Source organism: Denticeps clupeoides, chromosome 8 (assembly GCF_900700375.1).
Source record: "Denticeps clupeoides chromosome 8, fDenClu1.1, whole genome shotgun sequence".
NCBI classification, from domain to species: domain Eukaryota; kingdom Metazoa; phylum Chordata; class Actinopteri; order Clupeiformes; family Denticipitidae; genus Denticeps; species Denticeps clupeoides.
In genome coordinates, this window is record NC_041714.1 from 15782132 (window position 1) to 15798633 (window position 16502).

Here is a 16502-nt window from a genome sequence, read left to right on the forward strand (position 1 = left end):
AAATTCACTTTATATTACACACATTGCAATGACCAGTAGTCAACTTCAGTACCAAATGGAATCAAATGGAATCCGTGTGTTCAGTAGATCTGTTGCTATGGCCATTTTTTGTGTTTTATTAATGACAGCATTGATGTCTATTTCACTGTGCCGTCATTTCAGCCGGGTGTAGCCTAACACACTCGCCTATGAACCAGAAAACACAGGTTCAAATCCCACTTACTACCATTGTGTCCCTGAGTAAGACACTTTAGCCTAATTTGCTCCGGGGGGGAGGGACTGTCCCCTGTAACTACTGATTGTAAGTCGCTCTGGATAAGGGCGTCTGATAAATGGCATAAAATGTAAAAATGTTTAATTTGCTGGCAAAAGTAAACATTTAGGCTGCGTTTGTTCGGTTTTGTGTAAGCCTCGCACATGCTGGCACCACCCACACCGATGCCGTTGCTTCAGATTTGCCAGCACACGATTTGTGCTCCATTTTTAACTTGGAGCACCGGATCTGAAAAGACACCGCAAAAGTAGGCAAAATGTTCCCTTCTTCAGAAAACTAAAAAAAGACTTCATGTATTTTTGCATTTCAGATAAACATGCAGCTGCTGACAGGCTCACAGGCAGCAGGGAAATGTGTTTTGAGCTGATTTAAAAACAAACAAACAAACAAACAAACAAATAAATAAATAAATAAATAAATAAATAAATAAACACCCCTCTCGGTTGCCCCGGAATCGGCTGGGTCCGATAACAACGCTTTCTCGGCCGCTGACTTTTCAGCATTTAAAACAAATGCCAACTCCTCGGCGGTGCCACCGCCACTCTCCGTTTGGACATGATCTGTGCCAGGGGAAAAATGGGTGTGCGGAAAATCAAATGCCTTTCCACTCTTCGTTGACCGGGGTGAACAAGCTAAAATCCCTGCATCTGAAATTGAGTTACAAACGCTATAAAAAAGGATTCAAAATTTTGTATAAAATGTCACATACAGTACACGACAAGCATTCAAATTCATTTTGAAATATAATTCCGATCGTTATCAACTAGATTTATGCTTTAAAAGTCACAAGAATACATTTGTGAAACCATGTGCCATACTGTAAAATCCTTGTGTGTGTTGTTATAATGTAACTGGTGTTTACGGTGGGGGGAACATGCACAGGCCACCGTAGTCCACGCTGGACCACCGCGGCGGACAGGAGTTCTTCAGAGTCTCCCCTCCCGACGCTGTGATGGCCTCCTCCTGCGGGAAAGAGCGGCACACGGAGAGACATGTCTCCATCAAGTCCCTGACTGGGCAGGTGCGCCTCATTAGAAGGTAAACTAATGAGAAGGGTGGTAGTAGCCTAGTGGGTAACACACTCGCCTATGAACCAGAAGACCCAGGTTCAAATCCCACTGAGTACCATTGTGTCCCTGAGCAAGACACTTAACCCTAAGTTGCTCCGGGGGGGGACTGTCCCTTTAACTACTGGTTGTAAATCGCTCTGGATAAGGGCGTCTGATAAATGCTGCAAATGTAAATGTAAATTTGCAGGGAAGAGATTACGGGAGGAGGTGGGGAAAAAAAAAGTCTATTCTGGTGAGAAAGTTGCGTTCGAGGAGAGAAAACGCTGAGAGAGCGGGTTGCGTGGGACGCGTGGGGCACAGCGAGACGCAGGTGGCTTGTTTGAGGCCTTACGAACAGCAGACATGAGGAGGCTTTCGCGCTCCACCAGCAGGAACAGAAGCCTGCGTCTGATGTTCCTACCAACTGAAAGCATTCCGAAAAAAGGCGCCCGTGGCCGTTCCGATGCCCACCCGTCATTTCTGGCCACCTGTCCCCCACTGTGGTCCCACTGTCTTCTGCGTGTTTATTGGCAGTAACTGGCCAGCTCTAATCATTTTAATTTTTACTGTGCGGTTTGTGTTTGCCGCACGTCTTTTCTAGGAACTCGTGTTATTCCCGTGTTGAGGGTTGGCTGCTCACTAGCGGCGTTGGAATTAATCTCACCGTCAACGCAGATGTGGACAATTCTGCATCAGTGCAGGCCAGGGCATAATCGATTGCATCGCATGCTGCTGTTTGGCGATTTTTCGGGACCGCGGCTGCCTGATCCGAGTACAGCGGCACTCTGGGCGGGAGTTCGGCCTCGTCCTCACGGACGTTCGCAGTGAACACCATATGGGTTTTTCTGCTGCGCTTTGTAGCTGCATCTTGAAGCTGTTTAATGCTCGTTGCCGTTTAAAATCTGAACTCAGCACGGGTGCCGAACGCTCGTGTGGGGATGGAAGCATGGACAACCGGAATCAAATCCATCAACTCTGGTTAAGGTGAAAGCTGATGAAGTTTCGGTTGGGGTGTGTGACTTTCTGTGTGTGTGGACACGGCCTGTGCAGCGGGAGGACAGACCTTGTGGAAGTCGACGAGGTCCGCCAGTGTGGCGTGCCGGTTCTGGTCCACCCCCAGGAAGCTGTAGTAATCCCCGGAGGCGTCGATGAGGAAGTGCTTGAATCCGGCGGCGGTGCGGTAGGAGAGGGTGTATCCCCAGATGCGCTCGCTGACGCGCACCAGGAAGCTGCCCTCGGCCGAGGGCGTCAGCAGAGACTCGGACTCCTGCCGCGAGATGATGCCTGCAAAGACACGTTGTGGAGGTCAGGATATGAATGCCACCGGCGCTTCAGGCCCTGGTGCCATATTGCACCACCGACCGCATGATTTTTTAATGCGCGCTTGCTGCTAGTCTTGGCCATGGACCCCTTTATGAAAGTTTCTCCTCGGTGGGACTCATGAAAGAGAAATATAATTTTAAAAGAAGTGTCAGGACTGTATGTATTATTACAGCGCCATGGCAACTAGTCCAGTGTGCACCCTGCTCAGTGACCCTCTGCTTTTCTACTCCACTCTTATTTATTGCACTGTGTTTCAAAATGGCATTTAAAAAAAAAAAAAAAAAATGTAGTCATATTCTGGATGCTACAGTTCGACATGTTCTGATTCGCTCTCAGACCACAAGGGAGGCTCAGTGGGCAAAGTGGCTGGAAGAGGGCAGGGGGGAACGCAGAGATGTGGCGTGGGAGGCTGAACATGGACGAATTATCAAACGAGCGAATGAGACCAGAGTGGATAAACGCTCCCGTTTCACTTCTTTTTAAATTACTGTCCTTTTCACTGGCAAAGCAACCATGAAGAATCCTCTGATCATATTCTGGAATCACCTAATCCCCGCAGTATCCGTGTCTCTACCGTCCATTGCAACCACTCCGCCACCATTATTGATCTTTGCGTGCTTCTCCCTGCACCCACCGTGGAACCAGGGGGCCACCGCGCCGCTGTTCCGCTCGTACCCGGCTCTCCTGGGCCTCTGCTCCTCCTTGAACCAGCGCAGGATGGATTCATGGGAGTTTGGTCTTGGGGGACGGATCCATATGGGACTGGGGAGGAGGTTGTGAGAGGTTAACTGGATCACCAGGCATCAGCCACTCAGAATGGTGAACAGTTAAATGAATTGTTGGGAAGATTTAACTGGAAGTAGAACATGTAAGGGTGATAGTAGCCTAGTGGTTAAGACGCTCGCCTGTGAACCAGAAGACCCAGGTTCAAATCCCACTTACTACCATTGTGTCCCTGAGCAAGACACTTAAATTGCTCCAGGGGGACTGTCCCTGTAAATACTGATTGTAAGTCACTCTGGATAAGGGCGTCTGATAAATGCTGTAAATGTAAATGTAACCTAGTCAGCCATAACATTAAAACAATTTCCCAGCTGTGCTGCTGTGGTATCATTGCAGCAGATCCTTTAAGTCTGAGGATCAGACTGGTTTTCATCATTGCATATCTGAGGAATTTTGATGCCACGTCAACGCATTGAACTCTTCAAACCATTCCATTACCATACCATTACCATGAAGGGGTGTATGTGGTCCGCATCAGCATGGTGGATAAAATGCACATGAACGTGGGACCCAAAGGTTTCTGAGCAGAATGCTGATTAGAATACGACCTCCAGCATCCTGCTGGCTTTTCCCCAGGTAAACAACACACTTTTGCCGATCCATTTTGTCACCCTGCATTACAGTCTAGACCTTGTCAAAGTCTTCCTGCTTCCAACTCTTCAACTGACACAAGGACTTAATAAGTAGTTTTAATAAGTTGTGGCCAATCAGTGCATGTAAGAGGTCAAAAAGGGCTCATTACCACTCTGAGAGTGTCTGTGTGGCCGGACTGCTATGACGGCGGTTCTGCCTGCGTTGGCAGGGGCCCATGCTGGAGGTGGGCATTGCTCCGGAGGTGGTCATGCCGCCGGCTGCTGATTGGTTGCTCTCGGGCAGCGGGGCATGACCTGACTGCTCTAACGTGGAGCTGTGCCTGCGGGCGTGGGACGCGCCGTTCAGGTGTGTCTTCTGGAACCATCCGCTCAGCCCCGCCACCAGGCCCTTCTCAATGGCACGCAGCGTCTGGCTTTTGTACTCGTCGCGCGCTCGCCTGGCTTTGGTCTTCATCTCCTCGTCTGCCGCTTTGGAGCGTCTCACTGACGAAAAAAAAAGAGACGATTCAGAAAAGAAACATCATTTTTTTGGTCTCTGAGATCACTCCTCCATCGCAGCCGTCCTTTTTTCCTCTCATTCGTCGGGCTCTGTACTCACGTTGTTCCTGCCACTCCTTGTCATCCAGCTCACTCCGCTTCTCCTCCTGCTTCAGAGAGATGTACAGCTCCTTCGCCCTCCGCTCCTCCGCCTGCCTGATCTCCTGCTCCCCCCTCTGCCTCTCCTCCCGTTCGCACTTCTGTCAGGAGGGAGAGATGAGTCAGGCCTCGCTCTCGCACTCCGGTTCTATTCGCCCCCAACATAAAGGTGTACATGTTCTCTGGCAGCCTGCTCAGACGTTCTCGCGTCACTTTCCGGGTTCCATACTGGCTCCGAGCTTGGCCTAAATAATTCAGTGGGCTCGCGAACACTGAACCCTTGCTAATTGGCAGCAAACGAAGCCGAGCCTTCATTACAATCAGGTAATTAGAGTTCTGTGAAAGACTTTGACTCCTTTTGATCTCCAGGTCATCACGTGGAAATTGCAAGGAGACGTGAACCCTCATTAACATCCGGCCGACTTGCGGCCAAGAATCGGTTTCTTTTAGACTCAAGGTCAGCCTAGCGCCACTGGTACACTGTACACACTGTACAAACACACACACTCTTCAATGAGTTCCACTGGAGCATGGTAGATCTTTCAGTTTTTTTGTACGACTTGTACAATACTACGACTAGTAGTTACCCCACATTTACATTTACATTTACAGCATTTATCAGACACCCTTATCCAGAGCAATTTACAACCAGTAGTTACAGGGACAGTCTCCCCCCCTGGAGCAACTCAGGGTTAAGTGTCTTGCTCAGGGACACAATGGTAGTAAGTGTGGTTTGAACCTTGGTCTTCTGGTTCATAGGCGAGCGTGTTACCCACTAGGCCACTACCACCCAGGTGTCCCCCCCCACCCCACCTCACGGTGTACTAGAAAAAAAGTATGATCGAGAAGTGACTGCTTGCTCTGTTGGAGAGGAGGAACTGACGACCCACAAAACCCTTTCTGTTGGTGTGTAATTATTTCTGACACCCATAAAATTAACTTTAATGTTTTTTTATATTTTTGGACATGATTGACTGCTCTCCTCATTCTGGGCTATTTAAACCCACTCCTGTTCCTCTCCTATTCACATCAAGCTTTCTGAGGGGTTATGTGAGATTATGAATGTGACATTAGTTACCACACACATCAAGCTACATGGTTGTCTACTGTGTGGCAGGTTGTTTTGTCAGTCAGTGAAAATTCTGCCGTCATCCATTCTTATTTCTACAGTATAGCTGACCAATAATCAATGGTAGGTTTCCTAAGGCCCTGCTTCAGACCAGACCGCTCTCTCGATGTTGTGTTGGTTGGAGAAACAGGGCTGGAAGGTATCTTCAAACTGCACATGGCAACAGCAGAGCAACTCTACACATGTAAGGTGCTAACCAGCCACCACGTGCATGATGAACATGTTCACGTTTCATCATTAACACTTCATGAAAGTGTGATTTTTATTTTTACATCAACGTTTGTGGACCACCAACCTTCAACTCTTCCCTGATGCGATTCTCCTCTTCCTCCTGCTTGGCTGCCTTCCTGTCATCCGTCTCCTCCCTCCATTTTCCTGCCACGAAGCGCGCCTTCTCTTTGGCCATGGCGTCGCGGAACTTCTTCTCTATCTCTGCCTCCTTCACACGCCTCCAAAAAATTCCACAGCCGTTTGAGTGACACGCCCGCGGCCACGCCTTCATCCCTTTTTCTTCCATTCTCATCCCTCCCTTTGTTCCATTTATCTCCCTCCCACACTCTTTTGCACGTCCTTCAATCATCTGGGTTACGTTCTGCCCCCATCTCCTACATCGTCCTACGGCGCCTCTAACTCATTCTGTTTCTTGTTCTCCACCAATGTGCTGGGGGAGGTCGCTTTGAAACTTTAAAAATAAACCGGCAGCTGGTGGAACATTTAAATAATAAAAGGTGAGACCTGTTTTCTGTGCTTTATGCAATGCTCTGTCCTTCACCTGAGAAACAGAACCTGATAGGTGTAAATGGAGACAAGGCAGTGACTATCGCCGCCACTGCTTTAACCGGGGAGTTAAGATCAAGACTCGCCGGCTCCTGCTTTCTATTTCTCTCTAATTATTTAGTGCTTTATTGAGACTGCAATTCACGTCCCTCTATTCAGGCTTAGTCCACTCAGACTGTTCAAGTCATCTAGAGATCTGATCTGAGGGTCTTGTTGCCTTACCAGAGCTCCTGGGCTTCTTTCTGGGCCTGCTTCCTGGCCCTCTCCTCCATCAGCTCCTCCGCGATGATGTTGAACGGCTTGTCTCCCTGTGCCTCCCCCATCACCCACACCCACACCTCCCCATCGGCACCTAACAGCCACTGGAGTCCCCGCCGATTGCCTGCCCAGAGGGTGACACACACACACACACACACACACACACACAAACATTTCATTTATTTTTCAAATTACGTTCTATGTTTCAAGAATCATTTTATCTCGAGGTGTTTCACAAGAATACTCCCTGGCATCGAGTTAGAAAGATGGAACCCAAGCGTTTTTTTTTTTTTTTTGGTGCTGAAACATGCTTGATGACGGTTTTGGATTCAGTCGATTGGCGCCGGGTAGCGATCCCTCCGAGTAAACCGCTGGGCTCTGACCTCGCGCCTCATCTACTGTATGACCGAACTCACTCGCCTGGCCCCGATAAGATAAACCCCAGACTTGCGCTCTCACAAATCGAGTCAGGGGGGCGATAACTCAGTCCTTTCGACGTGTTGCAGATAACACCACACCGCCCGTGATGTTAGAGGAAAAATCTGAAACTTCACCCTGCAGAGAGAGTGTTTTTCTATGGACAAGACCCAGAGGAACTGAGCTAAGTGCTAATATGGTGTCATTTAGAGATGGGTGGTGCAACTCGGAGAAATAACTGTGCTCTCCTACTGTGCCAGAATGCAATAAAACGCAGTAAAATGAAGCTACTATGAGTAAAAAAAAAAAAGATCAAATGAGGGGGCGTATTAAATATGACACTTACATCTTGTGGTGAGAGTGTCTCGTGAATTTTAAGACATGCTGCTCATATTTAGATTGGGGCAATCATCAGCGCAGCGCTTGAGAATTATGACACCTGACCACAACTATGGACAAGCTGGCAATCTTCACAGATATGCACACGAGAAGAACTAATGATTGGGAATAAAGAAAAAGTGCTGCTGCTAATATGTCATATTAGTCAAAGTATACACTGATCTGTCATAACATAACCTTAAGTGAATAACAGTGTCGCGTGGAAATTTTGGGAATTTATTAGGCACAACGTAATGTGATGGCTAGACAGCACAATCAGAGCATCTCAATGGATTCATGGGAGATGGTCTAGGGGGACGGATCCAATTGGAACTGGGGAGGAGGTTGTGAGAGGTTAACTGGACCTGAACCCTGACTTGCTGATAAAGGTTCTGCTGGTTCTGATAGAATGGTGTCAGAACTCACTATGCATCTCACAATAGACATGTGAGCATCAGAACTGGACCATGCAACAATGGAAGAAAGAATCCTGGTCCAGTTAGCCACATTTAAGCGGGAAAATTCATCTGACCCGCTGTAGAAATTGTTCAGAAATAATTTAAAAATAGCCACAAAGAGTTACAAGTGCTGATTTGGCCCCCAAATTTCATAGGATTTGCAGGAAGCCGCAAAAAATGATCCTGTGCGCACAAGTTATGCGGTGGTAGTAGCCTAGTGGATAAGACACTCGCCTATGAACCAGAAGACCCAGGTTCAAATCCCACTTACTACCATTGTGTCCCTGAGCAAGACACTTAACCCTAAGTTACTCCAGGGGGGGACTGTCCCTGTAACTGATTGTAAGTCACTCTGGATAAGGCGGTCTGATAAATGCCATAAATGTAAATGTAAGTTGTTGTGTACCACAATCTGTGGGCTTAAATTTAGGAAAGTTATTTAAGATTTTCTATAAAATAGCCCCCAATTACTCTTGGATTGTAGGAATTCAGATAATTATTTTCTCATGAGAAGCCATCTCTACACCAATTCAGGTTTTAACTTGTCATATGGCAAATATAATTAGGTCCCTTTGAGAAGTACTGTCTCCTGTGAAACCTCCGTTTACTCCTGTATGCTGACCCCTCAGAATTCAACTCAGCTAATATGATCCTAGCTTCTTTTTTTGCTTTAAGGCCATTTTCTCTGCACTTTGTGAACATCCATCTATAACCCCCAGACGTTGTAATTGTGCCTGGATGAAGCCAATAATGAGACCTCAGTCTGTGTAGGCTTTTCGTTGGCTGAGCCTGCTATCTTTCAGTATATGCACAGTCCAGCTGATTAGAATCCCATGTTTCATTGTATGACATTCCAAAATGAAAATAAAACTTGATTAGCTGAGTCCTCTCCATCATTAAACTTGGTACACTACCCTTTGTTAAATATGTAGATCAGTGAACCAGCACTGTCTTACTAATATTAATGTGACTAATTGGCTAGAGGAAAATGTATTTAAGAGTGCTAAAGAGAATATTTGAGAGCCAAATTCTCTTCATTTTAAATCAAAATATCATTAAATTGTAATATTCATATCTTACCTGAGTTCTCTATCCCTGGTATAAGATATTTAAATTGAACATCCCATCTCTTTCCCTTGACGAGGTCTGATAAAATGGTTATAGGAGAGGATTGCTGAGAATTTTATTTTCCATCAGGCCTCGTAACTATGACAAATGTGGGAGATTTTAAATGTGAGGCATATGGACGATATAATTGATTTAACAAGTAATAACACTTTACAGCAATGCTGTACAGTGATCTGTTGATCTGAGTAATTTGATGTCGATTCTAGCCCTAGTCTGTATTCGGTCTGGATCTTGGTCATTGTCTCGACCAGCTTTGGTCTTGGTCTCGCCTTAGTGTGTCTCTGTCCCGGTCTCTGTCCCATTGCCTCTGGTCTTGGCAATGTCTTGGTTTCTGGTTAGGCGGTCTTGCATGCAACACTTTTAGACAGCAGCAACCAAAGTCAAGGTTAGGAACGCACACTCACTCTTCTTCTTCACGCCATGGCTGGGTTCTCCAAACTCCCTCTGGTTCCAGCAACGGACCTGCTCCTCGCGGATCTTATAGAACAGAATGTGTTTCTGTTCCTCGTTCAGCTCGGCCAGTAGGTCCGGCTCGATGAACATGTCCTGCAGGATCTGCTGCATCATCCTTATGTGGCTCGGGAAGAGATGCTTTCAAACAGCTGACGTTCTTCTCCACGCTGCCAGCTCTTCTTTACTTCTCTGCAAGTTCTAGTCGGTGGATCCTCCTCAGTGGGATTTCATCTGCTGTACGTGCAGGTCCAGGCGTGACATCACCATACTGCAAATGGAGTCTAGGACTCCTTATAAGCGGCACATTATTAGTGTTTCATTACTGCCTGAGTCAGATTGCTGTTTCCTTTCTCCACATTCATCTGAGGAGCCTTTCTTCTTCTCCCTCTCTCTCGCCTGCTCGCTCTCATTTTACCGTCACTCCTGTGCTTCCTATGGGCTTTTATTTCATCCCTCCCTCCCGCTCTCTTTCTACCTGTCTCTCTGTCCCTCTCTCTAATTCTCTTTCTCTTTGTCTCCCACGGTGACCCTTCAGGCAGTAGTTTGTATGACACACAAAGCTGTACCTGACAGGCTCATGGAATGTCTGTATGTCCTTCAACATTCCAATAAACCCCATGAAACGTGTGTGTTTGGGACGTTCTGTGGGTCGACGTTTGTGTGTATATTTTGTATGGTGTTTATGTTGCACGTTACCTGCAGGTTACCTGACCTGTCCTTTTCACCCCCCCCTCTCGCCGGGAAACTCGATCTCGGTGACTCACATCGCTCCCGGGCGATGGCAGGTGCTACCGCGTCTCCTCCTCCTCCTGCAACCTTTTCAGCAGGAGAGGTCACCACTGGTCATGTACACAAGCAAATAAAACAGAAACAATAACAAGTATACAAAGTAATAACTAATTTTTTTTAATCTTTCCAAAAGTCACTGTGAAATCGTCGAGAACGGGAAAATATAAAAGTGTAAAACATACAAATAATAATGATTAAAAAGTGAAATGGGATTAATCTTCATATTGACATATAGAGATGCTAGAAGAACTGGGGGTTGGTCTCTCCCAGCTCTGTACACAAACGAAGGATCTCCCTACAAACTAAATACTTAAATGTTTTAATTACTTAATATGTTGTATATTAGTAAGACCAATACAAATATTTCATTTTTGTATTGGTCTATTTGTATTGACTAATTAGAAGCACTGCAGCCAATGCAATAAAATGATCAAACCATACTGTGTAATTACGTTTAATTGGACTAATCAGTTCATTGTAAATAACATTAGCCATTATCTCTTAACACAATTAAAATGAAAATTCTCAACATAAAAAAAGACACTTCATTAATCATAGTCAGACAGGTTTCTGCTGATGCTGCATGAATACAGCGATGTGTCTTTCAGCTGCACGACGGTAGAGCCGTTTGACCATAAAATGAGATGTTGAGAGACTCTGTCTGTCAGGCGAACAGCTGCGCAGCGGCGGAAACGTCTCGCACCTTTACAGCGGCGAAATGACTTCCCGCTCCATTGACCGTGTGGGTTGTGTCCTGCGGAAACGCACCTCAGGAACCTGTAACCCAACGCTTCGTCGTTTCAGAAGCTCAGATTACCAGCCTTTCTTCTTTACGACCATACATTAATTACATTGTAATTACATGCCGTAAGTTGCATGCAATTACGCGGCAATGCGCCGTTTTATTACTGAGCACATAAAACACGAGCCGCGCAGGCCACGGCTTAATGAGGTCTTGTGTAGAATTTAGGGTCACGGGGTCTCCGTGCACCCTGAGCTCCCTCTTCACCCTCTCCTCATCCCCTTTTTGCATTTGATCATCCTTTTTTTATATCACTGTGGCGTTCTTGTGATGTTAGCCGAGCTTGTGATCGAGTCTCTTTTTTCTGGCTCCTTTTGCCCGAAGCCTGAGGGTGGAGGTGACAAACAGAAAGCAGAAGACAGAGCTGGGTTGAGATGATGGAGAATAAGGACAGTGACGGCCCTCCGCTGCCAGTCAGGGAGAACCGCACGATGCCCGTCTTTAATGTTTTTTTCAGTGAGACAGCAGTTTTCTTTTTCACTGTGACATATTCACAGAAAAAACATCAATTATCAAACTGACATTATAATTATGTCTGGTGGGGAGAGTCTTTATCAGATGCAATTAATCGAATGAAGGCCTGTTGAATTTGTGAAAGGAGACAGTGTTTACAATTGCAGCATCAGCCCCTGGTGGGCGGGTCGGCTGTTAATGCTAATGCTAATGCTATCGAACCTGTCCCTATAGTTGACTCGAAGTCACTCTTTTCAGTTTTAACCTCTTGATATCCAGACGTCCCTTAAAATGCAGAATGTGACTCTATGTGACATATGTGACAATAAAATTGTGCGTCCCATTTGGCTCAAAGCTAATTATAAAGTTTGTTGGCGAATGTTCTCTCTGTTGCAAGCTGGCCTGCCCGTTTTGATAAAAAGGCCCTGCTATGGTGGGGGTCTTTTATTTTTCTACTTGTGAAAGTGATGGTAATGTGGCCGCCCTGCCTCTACACCAGTACCACCTGTACTAAACACCTGGAGGCTGGGATTTTGAACCGCGGTGTCTTTGAACTGGCCCTGCCACTTAAAGCCACCAAGCATGCTGCAATCGCACCACTTACAGGTGAAATCCTCAGATTTTTTTTGCACTCATTTAAATGTTTTCATCTCCACCCCCAGCTACTGTGATTGGGCCCTGTCCTCGGCCATCATGACGGGTCAAAGGGCGTGATGAGCCTGGCGCCAATTACGACACTTTTTTTTTTTTTTTTTCTTCACAGCAAATAACAAGCTGACTGAGATCCAACTGCGGACAGCTCTGGTCAGAGTAAATTGGCCATTAGTCCCAATGGATCTTGCATTCCCTCCTCCGGTAGCAGGCCATGCATTAACGTTACGAGCGCGGTATAACGAGCAGCGGATTATTAATGATTCATTCCGATTTGCGGTGGCTCCTGCTCGACTTCCCTGCATTGTTTTTTTTGTCACAAATTTCGGGTGACCCGCTTTTGAAAAACGGCGTTAAGCCCAACTGAATGTTAATCGGCATCGGGTGACACCGGGACAGACGAGCCTTGATGATGGAATGAACAGACGGGCAAAGAGAGCAACGCAGACGTGCGGCGATGTCAGATATTTAATTATTCATCCCGACCCCCTGCCTTTGACCCCACGGCACCGACTGTGCTTGTTTACCAGTAGGAGGTACTGCTGAGTCACAGCTCGCTGCTGCCGCTGCTGCCGTTGCCCAGCCTTGGCACCGGGGGGCACTGTTTTTCACCCAACGCGCACGATTATGCAAATTCCTGTCACGGACGGATATCAAAGCTCCACCCTCTTTTCCTTTCCCAACCAATGACCAGTGAGGCTTAAAGCAGGGGGGGGTCTTTACATGCACACCCGAGAAGAGAGTAAAGAGACCTCTCCTCCTGCTGAGTCCCTGCAATTTAATGTTCTTATTTGAATTCCTTGACTGATAACGCTGGACTCGTGCTCTCCTGGGTTCTCTGTTTACAGTCCAAACACTTCATTCCCGGCTTATCGAGCGACGGCCGCTGGTTTCTCCAGGACCTCTGGTGTCCGATGTCCTAATGGACCGCGAAGTATTATTTGAATGGGGAAGCAGCATGTGTGTGTGTTTGCATGTCCTCCCCCCACCACGCCACTCTCTGCCATCACAGGTCACTTTCCCACAAATGCCTCTGACATGCTGCTGTCTGAAACGCCAGAACCTTCTCCAGGATGGCAGCAGACAGACATTTTTTTTTGAAAGCGCACTCTGTTGTCAGCAGGAGAGGTGTGAAGTGTCACTTAAGATATGATGTATGCGTCCCGTGATCACGCGCAAGAGGCCTCCAGAGTCGGGGCTCTGCCAGCCGTCAGGAAGTTGCCTGCAGAGTTTCCATGGGACCGTCAAACAGGCTGCACCACACCCGTAAAGATTCCGTTGGGCTCCCCATGCAGGCATCAGACACATCCAGGCAGCTTTTGAAAAGTCATCAATGGCTGAGTTGGTGATGGCCTGTGACAGAACAGCATGTCAGTTATGTTTTTCTTGGGTCTTATGGCACCAACTAAAAATGGAATGGTTTAAAAAAATAAAAAATAAAACCACGCCTTCCAAATGGAAAAGGATTCATCCGATGGATCCGCAAAGATGGACGAGATGTCACCAAGATGTCTGTGTCCGCTGCTCTGTCAGATAGTGTTTTAAAACTTCACATACGCACAAATAATTGTGTGCATTTATTAAGTGAATTTTGCATCACATAACGCATAAGTTGAAATTGCATCAGGTTCTTCTGCAATCTGAAATGATCTCAGATCATTTCCTCATCACTTTTAAAATATGTCTCAGACACAACAAACTCAACCCCCCTCGTTATAGAGACAAACGGACAATTACATCAAGTACTGCACAGAGGTTTATTAATACCTTACCAGATTTATCAACGCTAATAAACTCACTGTCAGACCCCGCTGAACTCGACCAAGTGACCAAATGTCTAGAATTAACACTGCGTAGTACGTTAGATATATTCGCTCCCCTCAAAAGGAAGATAGTAAGAGATAAAAACTTTATTCCTTGGTATAATGATCACACGCGCTCGCTTAAGAAGACCGTCCGGAAATTAGAACGCAAATGGCGTTGAAGTAAATTAAACGTATTCCGAATAGCTTGGAAGGAGAGTCTACTTAACTATAAGAAGGCTCTTAGCGCGGCTCGATCAACGTATCTGTCCTCGTTAATAGACAAAAACAAAAATAATCCCGGATTCCTGTTTAAAACTATAGCCAAACTAACCAGGAATAAGACAGAAAAGGATTCTACCACTCAATATCATGATAGTAGCGATGATTTTATGAATTTCTTTAATACTAAAATGGTCGCGAATAGAGAGAAGACTAAAAGCACAAAAATTTGTCCTCTGCATTTATCCCATCACCCTGAGTGAGCAGTGGGCAGCCATGACAGGCACCCGGGGAGCAGTGTGTGGGGACGGTGCTTTGCTCAGTGGCACCTCAGTGGCACCTTGGCGGATCAGGATTCGAACCGGCAACCTTCTGATTACGGGGCCGCTTCCTTAACCGCTAGGCCACCACTGCCCCTTATTAAAGAGCATGAATTAATCAAATTAATCTCGTTGTCAAATCAATGTACTTGCACTTTGGATCCGATTCCAACAAGGTTCCTTAAGCAAATAGCACCTGATATTATAAATTTTACCCTCAAAATTGTTAACTCGTCGCTTAGTACCGGCCACTTAGCAAGTTCGTTCAAGGTAGCAGTCATTAGACCCCTGATTAAAAAGCCAGATCTTGATCGCAGTCAGCTTTCAAATTATAGACCGATATCCAACCTTCCGTTCATATCAAAAATCTTAGAAAAAGTTGTAGCCCAACAGCTGAGCGCATACCTAGACTGTAACAATATCCATGAAGTATATCAATCGGGATTTAGATCTCATCATAGCACTGAGACAGCGCTGGTTAAAGTGGTTAATGACCTGCTGTTGGCCTCTGATCAGGGACGCATCTCGCTGCTTGTCCTGCTTGATCTGAGTGCAGCGTTTGACACTATCGATCACGCTATTCTCCTTGCCAGGTTAGAGAATGTTATTGGGATTAAGGGAACAGCCCTTGAATAGTTCAGATCATATTTGACCAAACTGATATCAGTTTGTGGACATCAATGGTGTTTTGTCTTCACATAGTAAAGTAGAGTTTGGTGTTCCACAAGGTTCTGTCCTAGGTCCGTTACTTTTTTCTCTATACATGTTACCTTTAGGTGACGTCATCCGCAAACACGGTATTAGCTTTCATTGCTACACTGACGACACACAGCTGTATCTGTCAGCAATGCCAGATCAGAGGCAGCAGCTGAACAAAATAGAGAATTGTCTGAAGGACATTAGACAACTTTCTCCTGTTAAACCCTGACAAAACAGAAGCGCTTGTACTTGGGCCTCAAGCAGCCAGGCATAAACTGGCTAACTACACAATAACCCTGGATAGCCTTTCTATCTCACCGAGTATTGAAGTGAAGGATCTAGGTGTCATCTGATGCAGGTCTCTCATTCAATTCGCACGTAGATAATGTCACTAGGATAGCATTCTTTCACCTTAGAAATATTGCGAAAATAAGAAATATCATTTCAATGCATGATGCAGAAAAGTTGGTCCATGCATTTATTACATCAAGGTTAGATTACTGCAATGCATTACTGTCTGGATGCTCTAGTAGGTGCATGAGTAAACTCCAGCTAGTACAGAATGCTGCAGCCAGAGTTCTAACTAGAACCAGGAAATTTTACCACATCACCCCAGTCTTACAATCACTTCACTGGTTACCCATCAAATTTAGGATTGACTACAAAATCCTACTTTTGACCTATAAAGCTCTAAATGGTCTCGCCCCACAGTACCTGAGTGAACTTTTGGTTCTTTACGAACCGCCACGCCCCCTTCGATCAATGGGTGCGGGGTCACTACTGGTACCAAAAGTACAGAAGGTCACAGCTGGGAGCAGATCCTTCTCCTATAGATCTCCGCAGTTGTGGAACGTCTTGCCTGTCAGTGTCCGGGACTCAGATACAGTCTCGGTGTTTAAATCTAATCTCAATTCTGTTTTCTCTGGCTTTTTGTTAAAGTCCTAGACCCTCATTTCACTTCACTTTGACGCAGTGTCAATTATAAAGTCCAGTTTATCACAGAGTCCCCCTGTTAGACACAGACACAGACAAAGTTAAATTCACCCTAGTTAGGCTGTCCTAGTTAGGGTACCGGGCCACTGTAGCACCAATATACCACTGTAACCAC

General features: G+C 46.1%; 1 protein-coding gene across 1 annotated transcript; it reads right to left on the bottom strand.

The window, feature by feature from the left end:
• Nucleotides 1–983: 983 nt before the first annotated feature.
• sh2d4bb (SH2 domain containing 4Bb) lies at nt 984–9770 on the bottom strand. The gene is made up of 8 exons (XM_028989946.1): nt 9608–9770; nt 6787–6946; nt 6083–6236; nt 4621–4759; nt 4172–4505; nt 3281–3408; nt 2387–2607; nt 984–1237 (listed from the first exon to the last, which is right to left on the bottom strand). The coding sequence occupies exons 1-8, from the start codon at nt 9768–9770 to the stop codon at nt 1133–1135; spliced, it is 1404 nt and encodes a 467-aa protein (XP_028845779.1). The 3' UTR covers nt 984–1132.
• Between the last annotated feature and the right edge of the window lie 6732 nt (nt 9771–16502).